Raw genomic sequence first — 23,679 nt, 5'->3', positions numbered from 1 at the left:
CCTGGATTTTCTCACTGTGGACAGTGCCTGCTTTCCCACAACTGCTTCCCAGAAATCAGCACTCCTGCCGAGCCTGCGCTAACTGTCCCAGCCCAGCACGGGACCGTCTGCTCATCCTAATGTTTTCTCCTGGTCCTGGCAATGGCATGGCCCTGCACAGGCCTGAGGCTGTGGGACAGGAACTACTTGGGTTCACTTGGCAGCAGCAGAGGAACAGGACCACGATACATTTGCACTCCCCCTGGGAGACACAGGCCCTCTCCTCCCTTATTGGCACTCAGCACGCAATGACCAGTTTCCAGAAACATAATTTGGCTCCAGCAGATTTTATCTCTAGAAGACACAAGCAGTGCCATGAACAGTACAAGACATGGGATTCACAGAGCAACGGCGACATGATGGGCACGGCCCTGCTCGTGGCAAGAGTACCTGGCATAAAGGGGCACGGCTCTGGGGCTGGAAAAGTACCAGCACCAAATGCCACGCGGCAGCGGTCGGAGCTAAGCGTCATGCAAGGTGGTTGGGGAGTGGGGCTTGCCAGAACCACTGTTCTGTGCTAGGTCCTCGAGACATCCCACTAGGCAAACACCTGGGATGTAGCCAGCGGGCAACGTGCAGACAACACGCACAGCAAGGCCGTGAGAAACGGAAGGAGCTTTACTGGGGGCCCAAGTGGCAGCAGCGAGCCCCCAGGCTCTGCCCCTACTTGCTCTGGAACAGTACAGTGTCTTCCTCAGCTCTCCTTCTCAGCCCCCCTCCCAGTTCGGAGGGCAGGGAACTAAAAGCAGCAACTGGCTCATACGGTCAAGCTGCTAAGTAAGGAATCTGGATCCTTGATCATTAAATAGTAAGAATAAACTAAAAAGGGAAGGTTAAGGGTCTTGGCTGTGCAGCTGGGCTCTAGGAATATTATTTCTTCCCCCAGCTGCTCAGGGACCAGACCCTGGGCCAGCATTTTCAGGCATGATTGTGCTGTTTTAGGAACCAGGGCCAGGCTCTGCCTGCTTTAAAGAGTTTGGAGTGAAAGTACTGGCTCTTGAAAACATGGGTCCCTGTGCCCCATGAGCAGCACCTGGGGAAGGGGGCGCATGCTTGGGGAAGGCTGAGATATCCCACAGGTCTGCAGCCCACTCACTGGTGTGGTGCTCCAAGCAAGCACGTGGTCCCGGGCCATGCGGCACTCTGGAGGTTTTAGATGGGAGGGAGAGAGAGCAGGGAGCTACAGCTCGGGCTGGCAGGACTAGAAGCCCTTCTCGATGCTGAGCGTGCGCCGGGTGACGTGCTCCATCTTCCCGGAGATGTACTCCGTCAAGCTGATCTGGTAGTTGGCGAGCATCTTCAGCATGAGCCGCAGGTTCAGCCACCACTGCTCCTGGGGCAGCCTGTGTCTGCAAGAGAGGGACAGAGCTCTCAAACAGCCCGCAGGACAGCCAGGAGTGGACAGACCTTTGCAGCAAGCATCACCCTGATCCAGAAAGGTCCCCTCTGGACTCACCATCCTGGAGATGGGTGAACCGTAGGGAGAGAAGGGGCATCAGAACAGGAACTTACTCAAAATCAGTGACTTTCTTGAGCTCTGTCACAGGGCTGAAGGCCACCACCTTCTTCCTGAGCCCGATCACACAGGCAGAGTCAGCTGAGTTGGCAAACACACGCCCTGTGGGGACACAGCCAGCCATTACTGCGTGCCAGAATGGTTAGGAGCCAACCTGACTAGCGCAGAGCACAGCAGCACGGGCTGCCCGGCTCCACCAGCACTGCCATGAGCTGCTAAGGTGACCACAGGGGAAGCCCACTCTTGCCAGCGGGGGCTGGCGTGTGCTGTGAGCGAGGAAGGGGCAAGACCTCTCTCCTTCATGGCTAGTAGATGTGTCCTGGGAGATAAAAACACCCCATAGGCCAATTCTCCTGCCCATTTGCTGATCTCGGTGGGCTATTCTCCCCCTGTCCCAGTGCACAGGAGATGTGGCAGCAGCTGGCAGGCAGGCAGGAATGTGCTTGGAGACCCGCTGGGTAGACGTGCGTAGCAGGGAGACGTGCCTTCTGCTCACCGCTTGCCCAAAGACAGGGCCGGGGCAGGCAGCGCAAGGCTTCTCATAGCCTCACAGGTTGGCAAAACACCAGCCTGGTTTGGCACAAACTGCCCAGGAGTTCCTCCTGGCTCTGGCACAGGAACGTTGGCCCAGGCCGGACGCGTGCCGCAGTTCAGCTGTTTACTCACCCTTGCGGTAGACTTCCTGCAGCTTCTCCGACATCCACAGCACGGCCTTCACTCCCAGCTTGGTGCCATAGTTACGGTCAAAGGGTGTTGGGGCCCCTCCCTGGTTGCAGAGAAACGCTGGCATCAAGCCCGCACGCAGAATCGCTCAGTGCCTTCGGCACTGGCCCAGCTGACAGCAGCAGCACTAAATGCTGCTTGCTTCAGGGCATCTGCTGGGGCAAAGCGGAAACAGCCCCACCGGTGGTCCCTCTCCCTAGGTCCTGCCCCCCATTGCAGCCACCCGTACCTGCTGGAGGTGGCCAAGGACGTTAATCCTGCAGTCGAAGATGCCCTTGCCCTCGGAGGAGTAGAGGTTGTAGAGGAACTCGGTGGTGTAGTGTTCGTGGCACTTCTCGTTGCTGGGGAAGCAGAGAGGAGGTGGTGGTGGGTGATTGCTCCTTAATTCGATGTCCTTAGAGGTGTCCCTCCATGCTGCCCTATACACGCCTACAACCCCTCACGCAGCTTTCTAACCGGTTTTGGGCAGGGCTGACCTGTTACATTCTGAGCTCAGGGGCTCCTTGGAGGCCCAGACCAGATAGTCCCCATCTCCTGAGCGGAGTGCCTGGGGCTGGGGTGCAGACAGGAATCCAGAGTGGAAATCTCCTTTGGTACCAATGCTGCATATCCAGGGAGCAGGCTGTGCACCCGGTGCACCAAACCCTCCCACATCTGGGGCCCATCTCCGGCTGCATGCAGCCATTGGGCAGTGGGAGAAAGTCAACCACCCACCTCTCCGCCTTCCCAAAAGCGGAGGTTTGCCCAGCTCAGCTCTGGGCTTGCTCTCCGGTATGGGGCTTGTTCCCAGGTTGGTTCCCAGGACTGTCTCGCAGTCTTTGGCGGTACAGAATGTGGCACAGAGGATGGACTCACCGCAGCACCAGGCCCCTCTGGATATCCGTCTTCATTTTGTCAGTCAAGTGTTCGACGTTGGCCTGCAAAACAAACCCTCGGCTGTGATCTTAACAGCGCCTCGTCCCCTCTGCAGTCAACCTAGCGAGATGAGATAGCTCTTCAGAGGTGCCTCTGATCCGTTTCCTGTACTTCAGACTAGAGAGGCACTAACATCCCCACCCGGTGTCACAGACATTGCCCTGAGGTGCCTTAAAAATCTCCCCACACTGACACGCACTCCTCCAAATCCTACTCTGTTCCCAAGCGCTTCTTCCTGCAAACCCAAAATACAGGTCGGCAACGCTGGGGTTGTACAGCACCATTGCGGCTTGACCCACGTTCCCCTGCTCACCTTCAGGTCATGAATGGTGAAAGGGTCCTCGTACACGTAGGCAGCGTCTGCACCCACCGCGATGCCAGTCACGGTCGACAGGTACCCGCAGTAGCCGCCCATCGTCTCCACGATGAACACACGGCGCTTTGTGCCCGACGCTGACTGCTTGATACGGTCACAGCTCTAGCACCAGGAAAAGGAGCAACGTTAGTGCGGAGGCTGGGAAGAGAGGGGTCTGGATCACAGGTGTAAAACATGCAGAGACCCCCATTTTTGTTGCTACCTGCCCAGACTGGAATGGCCACTAGGAGATTCTCCTCTCCAGCTTCCTCCCCAGAGTTGCCTGCATCCGCAGATGAGGCAGGTTGAGGGGCAACGCCTGCCAGGCCATGCGATACCCTGCATGCCCATTAGCTGGGACAGGGCTGGCATGGGACGTGGGTATAAGTCTGCATTTTCACCCATCCATGCTTCTTCTCCTGCACTGGCTTGGCAGTGCCAGGGCTGGAAGAAGGAAGATCTCTCTGACTGTCCAGGATCTCAGGGGTCTCACCACTTCCCCGCTCAGGTATCTGTGACCACCTCTGCCTAGGTGACAGGGCTGACAGGATGCTCTAGGTGCCTCCTGGACCAGCACTGGCTGATGGTAGTCTCCCAGAGCTGCGTCCATGGGTTTGCAGACACACCGCCCTGCGCGCTCTCGGGAGCCGCTGCGGCGACGGGACTCTGCTCCCTGCAGAGCGCGATGGCGCCGTGGCCCACCTCCCACCCCAAAGGCCGCCCCCTGCTCGCTTCACCTCCATGGCGGCGTTGACGGCGGTGTCCGAGCCCAGGCTGAAGTCGGTCCCGGGCACGTTGTTGCTGATGGTGGCTGGGATCACGCACATGATGATGCAGAGCTCCTCGTACTGTCCGCGCGCTTCGACAAGCTGCAGCACCCCTTCGTAGGCCTGCAAGAGGAGGAGGGTTGGAAATTCATTGGCCCTGGAGCACCAGTGCCAGGGACCTGCCTCCAAATCTATGTCTCGTGGCCTGGTCATGTCTCCCACTAACGCAAGGAAGTTGGCAGACCGCCCCAGGCAGACCCTGCACTGCACCCAGAGAAAAAAAAAAAGCCCAGAAGGCCCCAGCAGAGCCGTGCTGCACACCAAGGACCTTGACATTTTTTAAGGAAGCTTGTCTGAGCTGAGAGGAGGCGTCCATGTTCCTGCTACTGACAGTTACCAGTGACCGTTTAATTAGGGAATGAACACTGACCAGGATTTTAATTAGGAGGATACCGCAAGCATCAGGTGGGCCGTACACTGGTACGCAGGCCTGCAAATCGGCTGGGGAAGCAGCCAGGGAAAGGCTCTGCTGCTAGGAAAGGGCTTGGGCTGGGAGAATTCCCAGCTCCCCCCCGACTCGCACACTCCACCAAAAAAAGGGTTGATGTTTTTCCTCGCACCTCAAACCCCCCAATGACCAGGAGGGCCTGGATGTTAAATTTCCGCACGTTCTCCACAATCTTTTCCATGCACGTCTTGGGCAGGGTTCTGCAGAGGGGAAGAGACAGAAGGGTCAGCACAGCCGGTCCCCGCAAACAGGCTTGCTCCCCACAGATCCCCTCCCTCCGCTCAGCCAGGGTGCGGATCCCTCTGCGAACCGTGCAGAGCGCAGGCACGATGGGTGCCCACAGATGTGCCCCGTCACCTGCTGAGGCTAACGCTAGGTGCACTTACCGCTTGGTGCCCAGCATGGACCCGCCACGTCCCAGCCAGCCTGCCACGTCGTGCCAGCCCACCTCATGGATCTGCAAGGAGCAGGTCCCCCAGGTGGGTGACAGCCCAGCCTTCCCTCTCTGGGCCCACCCATGCCACCAGGATACCCACTCACACGTTCACCCACCGACTCTGATCATGGTCTGGGTGACCCCAGCTGTTTGTATGCAGGCACCCACCACGCACAGCCCTCGCTCTGACAAAACCTCCCTACAGACCTAAGTGGAAAGGTGCAGAGATCTGCACCCACATCCGAAGCCTAGCCACATCCAAGAATCCATCCAAGTTGGATTCACAAGGTGTTTGACCACCCCCAGTGAAGCATGTTTACCTGCCCTTTGGATAAGCCCTCGAAGCCGTCGTTCACCACGTACACGGTGTGCCCCTGGCAGATCCCGATCCGCACGGCAGACCTGACGGCAGCGTTCATGCCCGCGGCAGGGGCACCCACGTTCAGGATGGCCAGGCTGAAGGGGCTCTGTGGGGACAGGACAGGGGAGAAGGGCATGTCAGGACTGAGGGCTCAGACACTACACGCCGGACACCGAGCTGGGGCTGACTCCCACTGGAAGGGGTTCCAGTGATAGACTGCCAGGATCTGTTGTCTCGGTGCTCCTCATTTCCAAAGCCAGAAGGGATCAGGATGATCCCAAAGACCTCTGCAGCATTTTCATCAGCCCTCATCATGCCCCGGGGCTACGTGAGCAAGGCCAAGGCTGCACACACACCCTGCACACGGAGGGGCTTGGAGCTCCGCAGAGCGCAGGTGCACTCGCGCCCTTGACCAGGTCTACGTTGCGTGCGCATGTTTGCTTCTGTGATGGCAGAAGCCATGAAGCAGGGAGACAGCCCACAGCTCTCAGCGTCTCCTTCCCCCCCACTCACCTTCTCCTGAGCTGGTTTCTGGTGTGCCAACAGCTTGTAAATGTTCCAGTTGTTTTCAAAGCTCCTGCAAAGGAAACACTTCGCTCTCAGGAGGGAGGGAGCTGTGCTGCTTTGCAGCCCTGTATGCGCCTCCAAGGCCCATCTGGGTCCAGGGACAGTGGCCGCCTGGGGACATGGAAAGCCTGGAGAGCTCCGTGGCAGTGGATGACCTCCAGTCTGGCGGAGCTAGTTACAGCAATATTTCCCATCTAGGGCTGCCCTGGCCTCTCTGCGCTAAGGGCTGGACCCCCGACTGGGCTCTCCCAAGCCCCAGGTGCAGCTCCACGCTCCCAGTGCCTTCCCCATGTACCCCAGAGCAAGGGGACAGCTGAGCAGCCCACATCGGGCAGGAATGGTAGAAACCTCTTGGTGAGGACAGGGGACTTGGATCACTTCACCTGTGTGACTGGGCACCAGCAAAGAGCACAGAGCTCGAAGGTGCTCCATCTGGCCGACCCCCTATACCCTCCTCTCCTCCTGACTGTCCCAAGGCTAGCTACCCTGAAAACCTTACGGTCCAGTCAGGGTCTGCGTGAAGATCCTTGTTTTCTCCCTTTGGAAGCATATTTGAACACTACGTTCAAAACTGAAGACATTGGCGCTGGAGCAAAACCTCCCCCAGAAAGTGCCTGCACCTCAGCAGAGGCAGCATGCGGCAGGGCAGTCTGATCCAACCAGGGAATTTCAGTGCTCCGTAAAGCCCAGCGACTCCTCTCCTCACCTTCCACGGAGTTGTATGGCCTCCTCAAACCTCTTCTCATCCATGGCCTTCTGAACGTCCTTCGTCTGTGGAGAGACACACAGCAACGTAACGCACACGCTTACCGTGAGGGGACTGGGACAACCCACTACCACTAAACCCCAGCTACAGGTGCCACTGCCCTTCCGAAGAAGGAATCAGGGCAGGATGGCAAAACCAATGACACTACACAAGTGCACGGGCCAGATAACTGCAGAGGGACATCCTGGCTCCATGTACATCTTCCCAGATGGACATGGGAATCTCTCCTCACCTAGCTAATTGCTGTCACATGCCCAACTCTCTTGAACGCTGGGGAGACCAAGCTGCGCCTGTGGACACCATGCCCACCGCAGCCTCATGTGTACTCACCACCTGGACACACTCCATGAGAGGCAGCCGCACCGACTGGTTCCCCGACAGGCTCACCACGCAGGCAGGAGTGTCCGGTGTGGCCTCCAGGAGCGCCATCACTGCTTCCATCCCCATCTTGCTGCTCTGCAAAGGGGACCCGCAGGCCCATGATGCCACTGCCAACCCACTGCCCTGACGCTCTCCTGGTGCCCATGCTTGCCAGCAGGAGACGCGCCTGGGGAAAGCTCCTCAGCAGTCAGACCTGCTGACGTGAGACCTTCCCCGGCTCAGTGCACACATGCTTGGAAGTCATGCGGCTGCTTGCACAGCTCCATTAGTCTGATTTATGGCCAGAGCGTTGCTGGAGCAACGAAGAGCAGTGAAGGTAGTGGTGGATTAGAGGAACGGGTGCATCGTTCTGCCTGGCACAGCAGAAGCTGCAGGGAGCACGTCAGCATCATCTGAGCTGACAAGTCCTTCACAGCTGGCAGAGGGAAGCCAGGAACAGAGTGTCCAAGGCCCATGACACTCTCAGCTCATGTTCAGGCCTGACCCCCCTCCCTCTTACAGTTCCGGGACTTGCCACCATGCTCACACCAAGGAGCACAGTCCCCTTCCTCCCCCGACAAGACCTACCAGGACACGGTCAAAGGCTGATGGTGTCCCTCCACGCTGCACGTGGCCGAGGACAGTAACCCGCGTGTCGAAGCCCAGGCGCTGGACCACTAGCTGCACAGCAGAGGAAAGAGGCCATCAGGACAGGAAGATGAGGCGGCAACAGCTGCTGGCCATGGCAAAAGGGAGAGGGCACTCAAGTTGGTGCTTACGTCCTTCACGTAGTTGGAGGAAATGGGTTTGCCGTTCCGGTCTATGGCACCCTCTGCAATGATGATGATGTTGAGCCGTGACCCTCTGCTGCGCGTCTGATACAAGGGAAGAAAACCAGACAGCTCGGCTTAACAGAGATCACTCGTGTCTGAGCACGTCCGTGCCTCGGGCTGAACCTTCTTCCCTCGCTGGCACCACAAACCCACCCAAGCTTCTGGGAGCTCGGCTGCGGGGAAGCCATGGCCACGTGAGAGCTCCCCAAAGCCACCATCCCTCCACCCTGCAGTCGAGGCCTCAGCTGCACAGAGATGCGTCCGGCCCCGGACATCCCATGGTGGGCGCCCGTTGAGCACCGGGACGCCAGCCTCTGCCTCCAGGCAAGCTCTGGTAACTGGGGACCGCCCGGCCTTTGTGAACCGGCCTCCAACGCCAGACTTTTCCAGACTGCCCACTGGCACGCGACAGCCCAATTTGCGTTCGGCTGAGCGCTCCGTTTCATGGAGACAATAGCTCCCACACGAGCTCCCGAAACTTCGCAGCGGACAAGTGCTGCTCTGTTGTGCGCTGGCTCGATCAGAGAGGGGGCTCGTAGACTCCCTGGGGATCCAGCCCTGCAGCAGGCAGGACTTAGTGCAAAACGTTGAGTTATTCCAGCCTGGATCTAGCAGGAGCCCTCTGGTCCAGAAGCAAAAGCAGGCACTGAAAGCCTGCACAGTACAAAGGACCCTCTCGGCAGGGAGAGGAGCCTCCACCTCACCTCCCCAAGCCTCTCGCACATGAGGTCCTCCCAGCCGTCTTCCGGGGGCGATTCAGGGATGAAGAGCCAGTCGGCCCCCGAGGCCAGGCCAGACACCAGGGCCAAGTACCTGGAGGGGCAGATGGCATTAGCATCGCGCCGGCTGGCACCCGGTGACTGACAGCATCCTGGTGGGGAGGGTAACACGGGCGATCCTCAGCGTCATGCCTGGGCCAGGACATGACACGGGGCTGTGCAGCAGAGCGGAGACGCTGGGCACCCTCCCAGCCTCTCCCTTCCTCTGCCCCAGCCCAACCAACACTTGCCGAAGATCTTCTCCATCTCCCAGAGCTCTTACCCACAGTGCCTGCCCATCACTTCCAGCACGAACGTCCTCTGATGGCTGCAGAGAGACCAAGGGGAGAGAAGGGGCATCAGCGCTCTCTCCACAAGCTCCCACAGACAGGGCACGCCTGGCTGGCAGCGAGGGCTCGCTCACCTCTGGGCCGTGGTGGTGATCGCGTCTATCACCTCCATGATGCGGTGCAGCGCCGAGTCGGTGCCGATGGTCATGTCAGTGCCGCAGAAGTCATTGTCGATGGAGCCCACCAGGCCAACGATGTTCAGGTGACAGTACTCCTTCGCCACGTCCTCGCTGATCTGCCCTGGGGGTGACACGGCAGGTGCTTTCTAGGAGGGGCAAGTCTTGCCCTGCGAGAGTCTCCGTCAGGGCAAGGCGGTGCTCAGGCAAGGGAAAACTGGGTGCTCCAGCGACAGAGCTGCGATGGGACAAGCGGTGACAGCACACGAGCCAGCACAGCGAGTCCGTTTCCTGCCCAGGCCTGGAGGCTGCAGCGGGACCACAGCACAGACTGGCCACCAAAGGATTTCTAAAACCAAGTCCACCGTTCCTCCCTTCCAACACACGCGCAGCAGCCCTGACAGCGCATCCAGCCCTTCCTTTGCACGCTTCAAACTCGCTGCCCACGGACCGTGCTAAACACCTCTCGGTTCGTAGGTCTTCGCTCCCTGCTCATTGCCGCAGTGGCCCTGCCTTCACAGGCCTCGCTGCCACGGTCTCCCCCTCCTTCCTCAGGCCGTTCCAGATCGCTCTCTGCCTTTGCAGCTCCGTCCTAGCACAGCCCCGGCTCTCCGCTGGCAGCCAGGACCATGCACAGTACCAGAGAGGAAAGTCTTCTCTGGATTTACAGACCACAAGATGGGTATTTTTGACTACGCTTTCTATTCTTTGCCTAATAACAAAGCCCAGCTCTTCACTTGACCTTCTGACTGCTGTTGAACCATTTCTAATTGCTCTCTAATTTCCTTTGAGAAGTCGAACCCTTTGAAGATGTCAACAAGCCAACTGCACTGTCAAGCCCTGAGGAACAGCTTCCCCTTTGGATCAAGCACGCAGCTGCACTTCCTGCCTCCCAGGCCCGTTTCTTGGATGCGACGGAAACTTCAGCAATTCAGACCTCAGACTAAAAGATCACCTAAGCATGTGAGATTTTGAGCACATCAAAAAGGCAGAGTGGCAGCCAGTAGCTGGAAACAGGGGGCTGATTAAAAACTAAATAAATCTATTTTAATTTAATATGGGGGGAGGGAGAGGGATGTTTACTGAAAGAAACTCCCAAGAGAAGTGGAAATTTGCCATTTTTTGCTGTTTCCCTACGCAGACAAGTTACCCTTGGAGGTAAAATCTCCAGCCAAAGCAAAGCTTGGTCTCAGTCGCAGTGGGGGATCCCTGCCTTACGCTACGCAGGTCCACAAACGCTCCCTCGCGGCTTGGTGCCCTCTGAGCACGCAGGGAGCCCGTTGACTTCCCAGCCACACCATGCCGAAACAGTCGGCTGCGTGGGGGTCCTACCCCCTCCGGCTGTACCCGGCGGGGGTTACCAGTCCGGCACCGGCCCCACGCTGCACGCACCGTCTTTAACCAGCTCCTCGAGCAGGCCACCCCACTCCGTCCGGAAGATGTTGGCTCCCGTCAGGCTGCCGTCTCCCCCGATGACGCACAGGTTGGTGATGCCGTGTTGCACGAGGTTGTAGGCGGCCCGGAGGCGGCCCTCGCGCGTGGTGAAAGCCTTGCAGCGGGCACTGCCGATGATCGTGCCGCCCTGCAGACCAGGAGAGACAGGAAACGCGACTCAATCAGCTCGAGCAGCCAACGTGGGGCAGAGAGGAGGAACCCGCAGCTGCCCGCGGTGCCACCTGCCCCGCACGCCGCGGCACCCTGCCCTGCTCCCGGCGAAGCGGCTCGGACGCGTTGCCGACCGCGGTTGCTTCCCTGCGGGGACGACCAAGCGGGCTGGAGCCTGCCTCCAGCTCTGCTGCGCCAGACGTCCCCTCCATCCCCTCCGCGCTCAACGCCGGCTGACGCAACATCCACCCCTGCAGAGAAGCGCGTTCGATCGTTCCGGCAGCCCGGCCCCGCCACGTCCCCAGGGAACCATTTGTTCAGACTTTGTTCTGGGTCACGTCCCAGCCAGGAAAGCGGCTCCAGGTCCTGTGTTGGCAGGAGACTGCCTGACTCCGGCTTTTTTTTTTCTCATGGCCATCAGCGGGTTGGACGTACCTGCCTCGCCGGAGCCCGCCGAGGCTCGTGGAGGCGGCTGCATCGTAAACAGCTCCCAAGCGGAGCTCACCCGCTCCTCTTGGGTTTTCCTGATCTATGAGGTTTGCTTATCCGTCGTTCTATTTGGGTGTCTCCTCTCAGAAGCACCAGCTGGTGCTGGGTCCCTGACGAAGGGCCACCACGTACCCTCTTCCCTGCGGGCTCAGAAAGGTGCATCCTTTCTGACAAGACGCAGCCCTCTGGCAGATCCCCGTAAGCTCGCTAGCTACAAAAACACGGACTGAGAAAAAGCAGCGCTTCCAGCCCCGGCTGGCCCTAAGCTGCGATGCAGCGAGCTCCTGACCGCGTTTCAAGCACAGGCCAGGAGGCCCCCGCGCCCAGACGCCCTCCATACTGGAGACGCAGCGCTGCTAGCGCTGTTAGATGGCGCAAGCGCTGCAGCAAGGACTGCTGCGCGGCTGCCCTCTCTGCCGCGCTCCTCGCACACGTATCTCTACCGGTTGCCGGCGCAAGACAGCAGCCGATGTCCTCACGCTACAGCCCGCCCCAGCCCACGGGGCCGCAAGCACAGCTTGCCCCACCAGCGTGCTCCGGCCCCGTGTCCGAGACCAAGGTCACCGAGGCATCCCAGCTCGCAGAGGCCTGCGGAAGAGCTGATGACGGATGCAAGACTGCAGGCGAGGATGTCTGCAAAGGGAGAGTCACTAGGAGGGTCATAAATTAAGCAACGGAGAACGGGTAAAAAGACTGGGTTTGAAGCACCAGGAGAAGGAAAACACCATGCAAGCAAAAGCAGAGATGGAGGTATGCTGCACAGGCAACAACGGAGAGACTAAGAAGAGTTTACACATGCAGGCAGCAGGCAAAGCAACAGCCGCCGAGCCTTACCAGCTGGATGATGTTGGAGACGCTCAGCCAGTTTGCTTGCTTGATATTCTCTCCTCCTTCCACCAGCCCCTCGTAACCCTGCAATAAAAAAAGCGGAGGCAGAGGTAGGAGGTGCTGCTCTTCAGGGGCTCCCCAGGCCTGCCTGGGTTCCCCGGCCCCAAGTATTGCCCTACTTGGGCACACAGGGACGGGTTGCAGAGCACCACACACCACTTGTGCCTCCTCCCAAGAAGGAGCCTCAGCTTTTGAGAGGCTCCCAAAATAGAACAACGGATGATCGAACCTCATAGATCAGGAAAACCTTGGCTCCCACGTATATTCCCATGCGGGTCACAGCACGGACAGCGGCATTCATACCTGGAAAGGCAAGACACGATAAAGAGCGGCCCCACGCAGGCAGCGCCTCAGCGATGCCGCCTACCCGCAGCGGCACCTCCACGGGACCAGCATCTCAAACGCAGGACAGACAGACAGACAAACGACTGCTAAGCCAACGCTTCCCCTTGGACAAGCTCTCGAGGGAGGAGCAGCCAAGTCCGGGGAGGAATACACGCATATTGCTACTTCTGATTACTTAGCACGTGACTGTGGAAACTCAACACCTGCGAAGAAGCTAAACACGGGAAAGCTTGTTTTATGCCTTGAGCATAATTCATTGTAAATAGCTACTTATTCCCTCCCATCCGGGGCTAAGTCCAAGAGCATCGCAGCACCCTCGTCCTGGATCCCTCCTTGCATGGTGAAAACGTCCACTTTTTGGCTTTCCCTACACGTTACCACCACTTGTGCCCTGGGAAAACCTGTAGGAGTGCCCCAGGGCACGGCGTCGCGACCCAGCCAAGGGGGAGAGGAAGGAAGGGGGAGCGCGGTCGGAGGGCTGCGGGGCCAGCGCCGCCCCTCGGGAGGAAGCGGGCTGGGAGCCCAGGCCCCAGTCGCTCTTCGGAGCAGAAAGGGGGAAATAAACCTTTTTGCAGCTGCTGCCACGGGCCCGGGAGGCAGAGGAAAGGTCGCAAGGCAGCGTCACGCCTGAAGGCCTTCTGGTTTTCACCTCCCAGTGCGGGAAGGAGAGAGGGGAAAGGGAAGGGGCCTCGGCGCAGCAGCCACAGGCAGGGAAACCAGCCTCGCGCGGCACGAGCAAGAGCCGGGCAGCGACGACTCTCACACCTGACAGCCCCAGGCCGGACTCCATGGACAGGTTATTTTTTTTTGTTTGTTTGGTTGTTTTTTTTTCCCCCTAGTTCCTATTGCAACATAGAGCAGCGAAGCTGCTGCGGCCCGGTGCAGAGGACAAAGCGCGGCGGCTTTGCCGAGGAGGCGAGCGAAGGGACGAGGTCGCGAGCGGGCCTCGCTCCCGGCCCGGCCGGGCTGCAGTCACGGCTCGGCGCCGCGTGCTCCGGTGGGCGAGGAGCGGTGGCTCCCCTGCAAGCTCCCCAACGCCCGGGGCCGCTTCCAGGGGCCGCGTGAGTCGCCCGCCCGGCGTCCGTGGGTGCCGCGCTCGCTCCAAGGCCGACAGGAGGCTTTGAATGGCCGAAACGAAAGCGAGTTTCCCGCTCCATGTTTCCCTCAGCTCTTGCGAATGGCCCAGCTGCGGCCCCAAGCTCCACGCTCGGCGGCCTGAAGCTCCCCCGGGCCGGGTGACCTGGCACTCCTGCGCGCCCGGCGCTGCCCCGGCCCGGCCGGGTTACGTAAGCCGTAAGCGCTGCCGCGCTGCCCTGAGGCGCTGCGGAAGGATCTCCCTGCGGGCGCATCCTCAGGCCCCGGCGCCCAGCAGGCCCCGCCGCCGCCGCCCCCGGCCGATCCGTGCGGCGGGACGGGCCGACCTGCGGCAGGGCAAGCGGGCCGATCCGCCGGGCGGCCGGGCCGCGGGGCGCTCTGCCTCGGCCGCAAGCGCCGCGGCGGGCGCCGGGCTCCAGCGGCGGCGGCCCGGGCCGCGTGGGCGCCCTCGAGGCCGGGCTGCAAAGGGGTCGGCCCGTCCGTCCGTCTGTCCGTCCGTGTGTCCGTCCACGCGTGCGGCTGCTGCAGGGTTCTGCAGAAGAGCTCCGGGCCGCGCGGGACACAGGCGCAGGCGATGCAGCACGCGTGGGCCGCGCACGCGTGGGGCCCGGGGACACCGCCGCGGGCAGCGGCACGGACGGGACCGGGACGGGGGTCGGGGGGGAGGAAGGAAGGGGGTCGCGGGGGCCAGGCCGAGGCGGGGGGGGAGTTGGGGGGTGGCGTGCAGGGGGAGGGTCGCGGTCCCACCTTGCGCGTCGCCGCCGCTCGTGAGGACGGCGATGGCCATGCCGGCCCCCGCCATGCGCAGCTTCTCCAGGTCCAGCGCCGCCGCCGCCATCGCTGCGCTTCCCCGGCTCCGGCCGCCGGCGCCGCCCCGCCCCCGGCGCCGCCCCGCCCCTTCCCCTTCCCCGCCCCGAGGCCCCGCCCCCGGCACCCGGCCCCGCCCCACGGCCCGGCACCCGCCCCCGCCCCCAGGCCCCGCCCCCCAGGCTGGCCGGCCCCGGGAGGGGAAACTGAGGCAGGAGCCGCTGGGCTCCGCGCTGCTGCCCGGCCCGCGGTGCCCGCCGGGCTCGCAGCGCCTCGGGACCCTCGTCCGGCTGCTTCGCCCTGCACACGCCGCCGGATGGCCCGGGCAGGCGACGGCCCCGGCCTCGGGGACGGGCGCGGGCTCTGCCGCCGGCCCCCGGGCCGCGTCCGGCAGGGAAGGGGTGCGGGTGGCTCCGGCTGAGGAAATGGGAGAGACCTGGCCGGACTCCCACCCTCCGCCTCCCGGAGCCCCACCTCCGGCATGGGAGCGCTTAAGTGCCCGCCAGGCCACCGGGCCACCACTGCTGTCCCAGTCCCATCCGCAGCCAGGCCCCTGGCCGCGCGGGATGCTCTGCCTCCTGCTCCTCTGCGGCGCCCTGGCCTGCGGGGCCGACCAGGCGGGTAAGGGGGGTCCCCGGCGCCCCGCGGGCCCCGGCTCCCGGCCTCGGAGCCGGGGGGGCGGGCGGCGGTGGGGAGGGCAGCGGCGCCGGGTGACTGCTCGCCTCTCCCGCAGCCCCGCTGGCCTTCACCATGCTGCAGCTGACGCGCGTCTCCGACGGCCGCTCCGACTTCTGGGGCAACGCCACGCTCGACGGGCGGCTGAGCCACCGCCTGGAGGGGCTCAACCTCAGCCAGGTGCTGCCGCTGGAGCCGCCGGCCGCCTGGGCCAGGAGGAAGGAGGACGTGGCCACCTACCTGCACTACTTTACCAGCATGGTGCGGCTCATCAGCATGGAGAGGCCCATCAACTGTGAGCGAGTGCCGGGCGTAGCGAGGCCCCGCCGGCGCGGGGACGCGGGAGAGGCTGGGGGCGCGGGGCCGGGCGGGTGGCCGGGCACCCCGCTCCCGAGCGGGGGGAGCGGGTGGCGGCATGGAAACGTGCCCCACGTACCGAGACGGGAGCTTCGTGGCGGTATGATCGAAGCCTGGGTGTTTTAATCGCAGAACCGTTGCGATTTCAGTTCAAGCCTGGCAAGCCTCCGTCCCGAGGCCTTGCAAACTCGGTACGTAGCTTGTGGCCTGACGTTGGGGACGGTGGTCCGGGTTCAGGGGGCTCCAGGGCTACCGGGGGGAGGGAGCAGCGGGAGGGAGCGCTCTCCTCCAGGCCAGCCGGTCCGGTCCGATCTGATCCGTGTGCGGCAGAGCCAGCCCTTCCCGGCCTGTGCCTGACCTGCCTTCCCTCTCCGCCTCGCCACAGACACCCAGAGCCTGCGCTGCCACCTGGGCTGCCTCCTCTTCCCCAACGGCACGGCCCACAGCTTCTACGAGGTGACCCTCAACGGCACGGACTTCCTCAGCTTCCACGTGCCCACCGCCACCTGGAAGCAGCTCTGGCCCCGGCGGGACATGGTGGCCGCCTTCGCCCGCAAGGAGCTCATGAAGTACCCCGAGACCACCAAGGACCTCCAGCACTTCCTTAATACCTCCTGCGTGGATGTCCTCAGGGCTCAGAGCGTCAGCACGGGTTCGTACGACGCCGGGCGTGGGGCGGCCGCCGCTGCACGCCGAGGGCAGGGGGGACGGGAGGGTCGCGGGGGCCTTCCCGGCCCTGTGGCCTCGCCCCCAGCAGTGTTTTTCTCCCGCAGGAAAGCAGAGCAGCCGGTCGCACACCCCGCTGGTGCTGGGCCTGACCTTGGGAGCTTTCGCCCTGGTGGGCATGGCCACGGGCATCTTCTTGTGCACCGGCGGGAGCTGCTAGCGGCCGGCGCAGCCGCCCCGCCGGCGCCCGGGGACGGACCCCGCATCGCCCCGCGGCAGCAGGGCACCGCTGCCGCGCTCGGCAAGGGACGCCTGCTGCCCGGCCGCGGCCCTCCCGCCGCCGCTGCCGACTTCGCCGCGCCGCCCCCGGCTCCGACGGACCGTCCCGGCTGGCCCCGGGGACGGTGCCCCTGCCGGAGGACCCGGTGCCCCTCTGCCAGCACCGGTGGCCTTGGCGCAGCACGCTCGGGGCTCGCCGGGATACCCCGGCGTGCCAGGCTCGGCGGGAGCCGCCGGGCGTCGTGGCACGACTACTGAACCTGGGGAGGTTTCATTTCGCTGCCGCGCTTGCAGGCCTGTCGCAGGCCGCGGCCGGTATCGGGCCGCAAGCTACGTACCGAGTTTGCAGAGCCTCGGGACGGAGGCTCGCCAGGCCGGCGGCGCTGTCCGAGTTTGTTCGGGCCCGCCTCGCGGCTTCGCTTGCGCTTGGCTTCGCCGCCAAGGAGGTTTTTCTACTGAGCAGGTGCCAATGCTTGATTTGTTTCCCTTTCCCTCATCTTTGCTTGGCGCCACCGAAGTGGAGTAGAAATAGCATCAACCGATGCTAGATTTTGCGCACAGAACGAGCGGGTTTCTGACCCGCTTATAAAGCTGTGGCCTGGAGCAACGCAGGCCTGGGAGGGCAGCAGAGGCCTCCGGAAGGGGGGCCACCAGCCCCGGTGCAGAGCAGCACCGGGGCACGGGCTGACGCCAGAAACCCCAAGGCACGAAACTACTTCCTCTGCGCAATAGGCTTTGTTTCATTTCTCTTCTTTTCCTTAATAACTAGATCTGAATTAACGGTGCATCTTTGACTGGACTGTCCAGATTATGCTCGTAAGAAACTCTTGGCCCTTTCTGCCCTTTTGCCTATTACAAAACCTTGAGCCTAACAGCACGTGGTGCTTTTCTCTGCCAACGCGAGGGCTGGACGCACCAACGCTGCCCGGCTGCAGCTCGCTTTGCCTGCAGAGGACCACGTAGCTCTGGGCACTGAAGGTGGGGAGGCCATGGGGCAAGGAGCTCTCCTGCTTTAATTTCCAGCTCCTTTATTTCTAAATATCCTTTCCTCTTGGTCAAAGCAACCAACAAAAAGAAAGGGTGGGCCGGGGAAAAGAAACACATGATTGAAATGGGATGGGAAGATGACATAGCGGTGTCTGCAACAAGGGAGTTGGGAAAAGGTTTCAAAAGACCACATTTCATCTGCTCAAGCTGCCAGGTCACCCTGGCCAGAGTCCATCGCTGGAGCCAGCCGACTCCTCCACCAGAGCAACGCGTTCGCTCTTCCCTAGCTGGGTCCGTCAGGGATGGAACCACAGCTCTCTCCACCCTTTAGTGGCTTCATTTGCGAAATAGAAATGCCGGCCAAGATTTAAGAGGAATCAAAACAGTGACAATAAAACATATGAATGTCATTGCTCAGCATCTCAACACGTGGCTTTGTTGATACCCCTGCTACGTGCCAAGCTCTGCGGGGCTGTGGGGTCCTTGCCGCAGGCGTTGGGAGATGGGGTGCTTGCTCTGAAGGTCAGCTTAGCCTTGCAATCCCTACATCTCTCCAAGAGAAAACACTTGTTACCCACTTGCAGCAGGGAGAGACTGCCACATTCACGTCCCTGTAGGCCTCTGCTTTTGGCTCTCTAACGCTGGGGCGTTGGTGGTGTGCGCAAACAGAGCTGCAGGACCAGCAGCCTCAGAGGTTTCTCTGGCCCTTGGGCTCCCAAAAGCCTCCGGAGCACCTGCTCTTCTTACGCTAGTGCCAGAAGAGATTTCATGCTGCTGTCCTGAGCACTGCACGTTTTACCAGAGCAGTTCTCCTGCTGAGGCCTCCCTGTGCTGCATCTCCTTGCTCTCATTTGGGCAGCAGAGTATCGCACCCATGGGAGAGCAACAGCAAACAGGGGCAACACACTAAGACTTTGCAATGCGATTCCGCACCGGGAAATAAGGACGGAGCCAGGGCAGGATTCCTCCTTGCTGTCTCAATGCAGAGAGGAGCCAGCCCTACCTCTATAGAAAATCAGACCCAGCTAGGAGCTGCCGCAGTTGAGGTGGGTTCAACCAACCCTCTCTGCAGACCAGCAGCTTTGGATTGCATCTGGGTGATTCACCCATCTAGTCAGAGGTGCTCTGTCACAGCAGGGCAGAAGACCTGCTCTGTACCCTGCCCTGCCTCGCGGTCCCCCAAATCAGCTGAGCAGGAGGTGGGACGCACACAGTGGGCTCCGGTCGGGAGCATGCTGTTTGACGTGGGCTTCAGCAGAGCTGCTGCCTGGGGTGCTCTCAGGCAGGAGAAACCGGAGCTTCTGGAACACCGGGGCTTGTTTTGCTTCTTGCTTTTGAAATGCGTCATCTTTTGGACAGATTAGGAAGTCTCTACTTTAAACAGCTCTGGGAAAGCCTTTTTCCTGTCTGTTGGGCCCCTGAGCTTGCCTGACCAGAGCAGAAGGAAAGTGCTCCAGAAAGCGGCTGCATTGTCACGCTTTGGAAGGTGAACTGACTTTGCTGCTGCCTTCTTGAGCCTTTGAGAGTGGTCACAACCAGCACTGACTAGTCCAGAGCTGGTCTCTTCCCAGCATCGCTTGCTAGGATCTGTTGTCCCCATGCCAAACCATGGCCTACCAGCTCTCCATTGCCTGGACACAGGCTTCCATGCACCTGCAAAATGCAATCTGCAATGCTGCTTGATAAGTAGCAACATTTGGACCATGGGAGCACCAAAGGATGGAAAAGGACAGCAAAAGGTGTGATAGACTTTATCCAAACTTTCTACAACATTCCTGTCCAGAACCATGACCATGAAAAACCCATCCCAAAACAGCCATCCCTGTATCCCAGGGCCTCTTCTCTGGTGGCGATAGCACCTGCATCAAATAGAGGTACAACAGCAGAGAGCAAAAGGAAGGATTACTGCAATAATATGCTCTTTCCTTCAACCCCACAACACCTTTCCTCCCCACCAGGCTGCAGATTCCCTCCTTGCTGAGCAGCGTTGCAGCATGCTGTGGCCACATCATGGCTGCCTGGTCCCCAAGGTGGTGGTGGTGGGGGGGAATCACCGGCTGCAGCTGCAATCTGGGTTTCTTCCAAAGCACTACCTAAATATTTACCATCTCTTTGGCAGCTGGTATCCACGTCCATGGCCTGAGCTTTTCCAAATTTGGCCATGCTTCCGACATCCATTATATCTCGGGACTAGTGCCAACACTTAACTACGCATCCTATCAAATGAGAGATGTTTTCAATTTGCTCTTTGGTTTTTGCTTTCTGCTGAAGGGCAAACCAACCGCATGCATTCCTTTGGAGAGCTTTATCAAGCCCCATGAGCAACATCTTGCTAAAGCAAACAATCCTGAGTTTTATATATTGATTGCTGTGTGAGGTTTTTCTTCCACATGCCAAACAGTTTCCATCCCTCAGCTCTGCTATCTTTATTTTAGATAACTGTTGAGATAAGATGCCCAGCATTGAAGACAGTATGTTGTTCTAGTGAGTAAGATGATGCCAGCATACTATTAACTGAATTTCCTCTTCCCCTCTGTACATATCCCAGGAGGGGTTTAACCAAAGCACTTGCATGTGCTGGTGTTTTATGGCGCTTGCTGTGGCTAAGGGTTTGCTCCTTAGCTCTGCTCAACTTGGAACCAATGTAATGGGAATGGATAATCTCTTCCAAACTCCTTTCCATGGGCAGTACATGCTATCATTAAAAACACTTGCTCAGAGATCAAACTCTTTTCCTCAGGCCCTGACTCAGAGATTAGGATAGCATCTGCGGCACACAAGGCTTGAGTTACAGGGAAGGCAGACTACTGATCTGTGGATTTACGTATCCTGGGTGCTTGAAATGCAGTCAGCATGTTCTCGTCTCACCAACGGAGTCGAGCAGGAACATGTGGTCCCCACATCCTTCCCCCCTCCCCTTCCTCCTGGGGAAAAACCTTTCATACATCAGCTCCCACAGATCATCACAAGATCAGCCTCCCCTGGTCGTGTCCTTCATGAGCCTCCAGCCTGTCCGACTGTTCACAAAGCAGCCTTGGCCCCAAGCCCCAGCTGCTGGACTCCATGCTGTGCCCATCTCCTTCCCCATGTCCGTGTTTTCAGGAGCTGCTGCAGTCAGTGATGAACTGTAGCTACCACTGAGGCAGGGATGGAGAAGGCAGTAGCTCTGGAGAATGCCAAGAGCTGAGAGAGCCTGGCTTTAGGCTGGGAGCTAACAGCAAAACATGAGATGTCGCCAAGAAAGAAACTCTTGGCCACAGATGTACTTTGCGCATCAACTGGAGAACACCCCGAGAAGCACACAGCTCAGTTCACGAGGACCTAGCACACACACGTGTGCTGCAGTCCTGCTCCAGTAGCTGGGCTGAAAGGCATGACATGAGACAGGTGCTTGGGGAAAAACACAAAGTCAGGCTACGAGCAGTTATAGTAAGAGCAGACATGCTGTGCTGGAACAGAAGCAGTAGACTGCCCTTGGCATCTCTCCCTGCTGTCTTTCTTTCTATCACCACGCTAGTCTCCTTTACTGAAAATTAAGCTGTTCCTGTCCTGATGATGAGGAAAGACGTAAGAAGGGCTTATTTTCATAAACATTCTGCATTTGGTGCCTGGGATGACATCATCATCTCTTTTCTGGACTAAACAAGCCCTGTTCTTTCAAGCTTTCCTCAAAGGCCACATTTTCAAAGCCCCAGATGTTTTTGCTTCTGGAATTTCCAGTTTTAGCCCAACTTTAAGGCTGCCGTAACCCTCGTTGATGCCAGAGTGCATGGATTTGTTAAGCGTGCAATCTCAAGACACGCTAACTTGTCCTCCTGGAGCAAGAGTTGCCTTTTTTGGCAACACAGTTTAGAGCTGTGTTGAATTTGGGATTATTAGAAGCACAAAGATCATCATCTGCTGCATTATCCCTACGCAATTAGGCCTTTTTATTTGTGCATTTACTTCCTCTTTAGACATGCAGTAACCAACTTTGCATGAGGCAAATGAGGCTGGGGACAACACTGTAGCACTGAAAAGGGGACAGTTACTTGCACAGCAGATGACCTCAGGCTCCCATCCAGCTTTTACTTCCTCCACCCCAAGGTTCAACAGTTCTTCTGCCTGTGGCAGCATCCTTATCCATCAAATCCTCTTTGTTCCTGCAAGACCATGGGAGGGGAGAGGGTGAGGAGTTATGTGGGAGGGTGGAGGCTGATGGAGCTGATCGAATACCTGTTTTTCCATCAGCCCCCCTGCTCCCACACAAGAGAAGGCAGATCTCACAAAATATTTAAACAGCAGAGGAAGGGGCTGTGCTGACCACATTTGAGTCCTTCCCTGCAGGGTGTATGGGTGCCCAGGAACTATCACTGCCCTCTTCCTTTTCCTTTCAACTCCCAGGTCACCGTGCCTGACCCAGCCAGAGGAAACAGGAGGAGAAAATTGGCTTTTGGCCAAAGTCAATACTGAGCCTGGCTACATAGCAATCTGTGCGAAAGGAGGCTTTGGGGCAACAGGATACCACCATGCAGCTGGAACGTGCTACATCGACTGGCCACCACAAAGAGCCCTTGGTGCCACCCTTCCTGCCACAGCCAGGTTGTCCCCTACACGTACCTGCGTGCGGAAGACGACTTTGGTCTGAGCATACTGTCCCCTGGCGAGACAGCAAGCAAACAGCGCTGCCGCTGCTCCTGCAGACTGTGGCACCGCTCAGCCTGACGGCGATGGCACAGGAGCAGAGACATTGTTCCTACCTAAAAATCACGTAAAATACTCCGGAGAGAAATCCTCATTTCAGAGCCATTCATCTTCCCCTCCCAGCTGGGACCATGCCACCAAGCTTTTCAGACGTGCATTTAAGCAGCTGCACTCTGAAAACAAGCATGGCAAATTAAAGTGCCTTCAGAAGGAGAGCAATTTTCTCCTGGCATCAACCACTTCTCCCCTCCTATCTCCACCATCCTTTTACAAGTAGAAAAGTTTAAATATAGATAAGTGCTTAATAAAAAAAACAAGGTCTTATGAAAAACAAACCAGTCTGCACTGTTCTTGTAAAAAAGTTTCCATGGAAGAGAAACTGTGCTGCTTGGAAACACTTTCACTCCCTGCCTTGATTCTGGGAAAGAGGCGAAAGGAAGGGGTGGCTAGAAGCAGGACTTCACGTGCAGAAAGCCCAGACCATGCAATGACAGAATTGGACAAGGTTGAGGCAACTTTTTACTTCTCTCTCCTGAGAAGAGACTGGTTGGCAAGATGCCTTCTGGAAAAGCAATATTGAATCCTGCTTGAACCCCAAGGTCTACCTTTGCAAAGCTGTAGGAAGCTGCTCAGCAAACCAGCTGCAAAACAGGTGGTCTTTTCCAAATATTTAAAGTGACCAGAGATACACTTCTCCGAGAAAGATGCTTTCTCTCTCAGCTACTTATTCTCTCCTTACATGTCACAGGACAAACACTTATAGTGATACTAGACCCCAGTATAGGACTCCTCACCTTCTCGGAGCAAATGCTCCATAATGTGTATTTCTCCCACCAAAAGAAATGAATATTTGCCAGGACCAGAAACACAAGGTCCCCATTTTAGAAAATGAAAGTGTGGCTGACAGCTAAGTTACACCACTCTCTCTCGTGACCTGTATTTTTTCCTGTAGCAGAAAGGACTCAGCGAAGGCTAAGCCTTACAGAGCAGCCATCACCCTCAGCTGAAAGGCTCCGGGTCGGACTTTTCCTGTTGCTTTTCTCCTGCATTTTTGAAGGACTGAAATCAGAGAGCTGCCAGCCTTCTCTTGTCCAAATTTATTTCATGCAGAATGCTAAGCCAGGGGCACGTGCTCACTTGCTTAGCAAATACCTGGAAGGGCTGTAAAAGTTACCTGACCTCGGCCCACGTGCAAGAATATCTGCTCCCAGGTATTGTCCAGGACAGCTGAGCCTTTGCCCCAATGTGGCCCTGGAATCCTCATCACATCCGTTCCTTTGGTTTTCCAGGGACGGCAGTGATTCAGCTGAAGGATGCCAACAGAGAGTTGACAAGAGCAATGTTATTTCCAAGCAGAGCTAAGTGGAGCTGCAGTTAGGACCTAGAGGAACATGCTGAACTTCTGAATGTGATCAAAAACGTTCCCTTGAGAA

General features: G+C 58.9%; 2 protein-coding genes across 4 annotated transcripts; one reads left to right on the top strand and one right to left on the bottom strand.

Annotated features, from left to right (window-relative positions):
* Window positions 1-310: 310 nt before the first annotated feature.
* On the bottom strand, window positions 311-14,654 carry PFKL (phosphofructokinase, liver type). 2 transcript variants are annotated; one of them, XM_062582194.1, is made up of 22 exons: window positions 14,540-14,654; window positions 12,582-12,655; window positions 12,299-12,376; window positions 10,763-10,952; window positions 9,329-9,494; window positions 9,188-9,232; window positions 8,851-8,959; window positions 8,093-8,188; window positions 7,902-7,994; window positions 7,284-7,409; window positions 6,894-6,958; window positions 6,134-6,197; window positions 5,580-5,726; window positions 5,210-5,280; window positions 4,936-5,023; window positions 4,286-4,438; window positions 3,507-3,671; window positions 3,134-3,195; window positions 2,508-2,619; window positions 2,222-2,321; window positions 1,552-1,657; window positions 311-1,388 (listed from the first exon to the last, which is right to left on the bottom strand). In XM_062582194.1, the coding sequence occupies exons 1-22, from the start codon at window positions 14,628-14,630 to the stop codon at window positions 1,241-1,243; spliced, it is 2,349 nt and encodes a 782-aa protein (XP_062438178.1). In that variant the 5' UTR covers window positions 14,631-14,654; the 3' UTR covers window positions 311-1,240. The 2 variants fall into 2 exon arrangements, 1 of the variants encoding a protein (XP_062438178.1); XR_009959208.1 differs by lacking the exons at window positions 311-1,388; window positions 1,552-1,657; window positions 2,222-2,321; window positions 2,508-2,619 and adding an exon at window positions 3,772-3,992.
* Window positions 14,655-14,791: 137 nt separating this feature from the next.
* Window positions 14,792-17,973, top strand: LOC134143847 (endothelial protein C receptor-like). 2 transcript variants are annotated; one of them, XM_062582195.1, is made up of 5 exons: window positions 14,792-15,220; window positions 15,333-15,569; window positions 15,781-15,822; window positions 16,017-16,283; window positions 16,405-17,973. In XM_062582195.1, exons 1-5 carry the CDS (start codon window positions 15,025-15,027, stop codon window positions 16,515-16,517), a joined length of 855 nt encoding a protein of 284 aa, XP_062438179.1. In that variant the 5' UTR covers window positions 14,792-15,024; the 3' UTR covers window positions 16,518-17,973. The 2 variants fall into 2 exon arrangements, with proteins under 2 accessions (XP_062438179.1, XP_062438180.1); XM_062582196.1 differs by lacking the exon at window positions 15,781-15,822.
* The last annotated feature ends 5,706 nt before the right edge of the window (window positions 17,974-23,679 follow it).

Source organism: Rhea pennata, chromosome 9 (assembly GCF_028389875.1).
Source record: "Rhea pennata isolate bPtePen1 chromosome 9, bPtePen1.pri, whole genome shotgun sequence".
Lineage (NCBI taxonomy): Eukaryota > Metazoa > Chordata > Aves > Rheiformes > Rheidae > Rhea > Rhea pennata.
This window is presented reverse-complemented; position numbering and strand designations above follow the sequence as displayed.

Bases quoted from the DNA above. Each gene is read 5' to 3' on its own strand.
- LOC134143847 (XM_062582195.1), top strand. From the start codon at position 15,025: ATGGGAGAGACCTGGCCGGACTCCCACCCTCCGCCTCCCGGAGCCCCA. The intron at 15,221-15,332 runs GTAAGGGGGGTC...CCTCTCCCGCAG, and splicing joins CTGCGGGGCCGACCAGGCGG to CCCCGCTGGCCTTCACCATG. The intron at 15,823-16,016 runs GTACGTAGCTTG...GCCTCGCCACAG, and splicing joins CCCGAGGCCTTGCAAACTCG to ACACCCAGAGCCTGCGCTGC.
- PFKL (XM_062582194.1), bottom strand. From the start codon at position 14,630: ATGGCGGCGGCGGCGCTGGACCTGGAGAAGCTGCGCATGGCGGGGGCC. The intron at 12,656-14,539 runs GTGGGACCGCGA...TTGCCTTTCCAG, and splicing joins GAGCGGCGGCGACGCGCAAG to GTATGAATGCCGCTGTCCGT. The intron at 1,389-1,551 runs GTAAGTTCCTGT...CCTCTCTTGCAG, and splicing joins AAGAAAGTCACTGATTTTGA to ACACAGGCTGCCCCAGGAGC.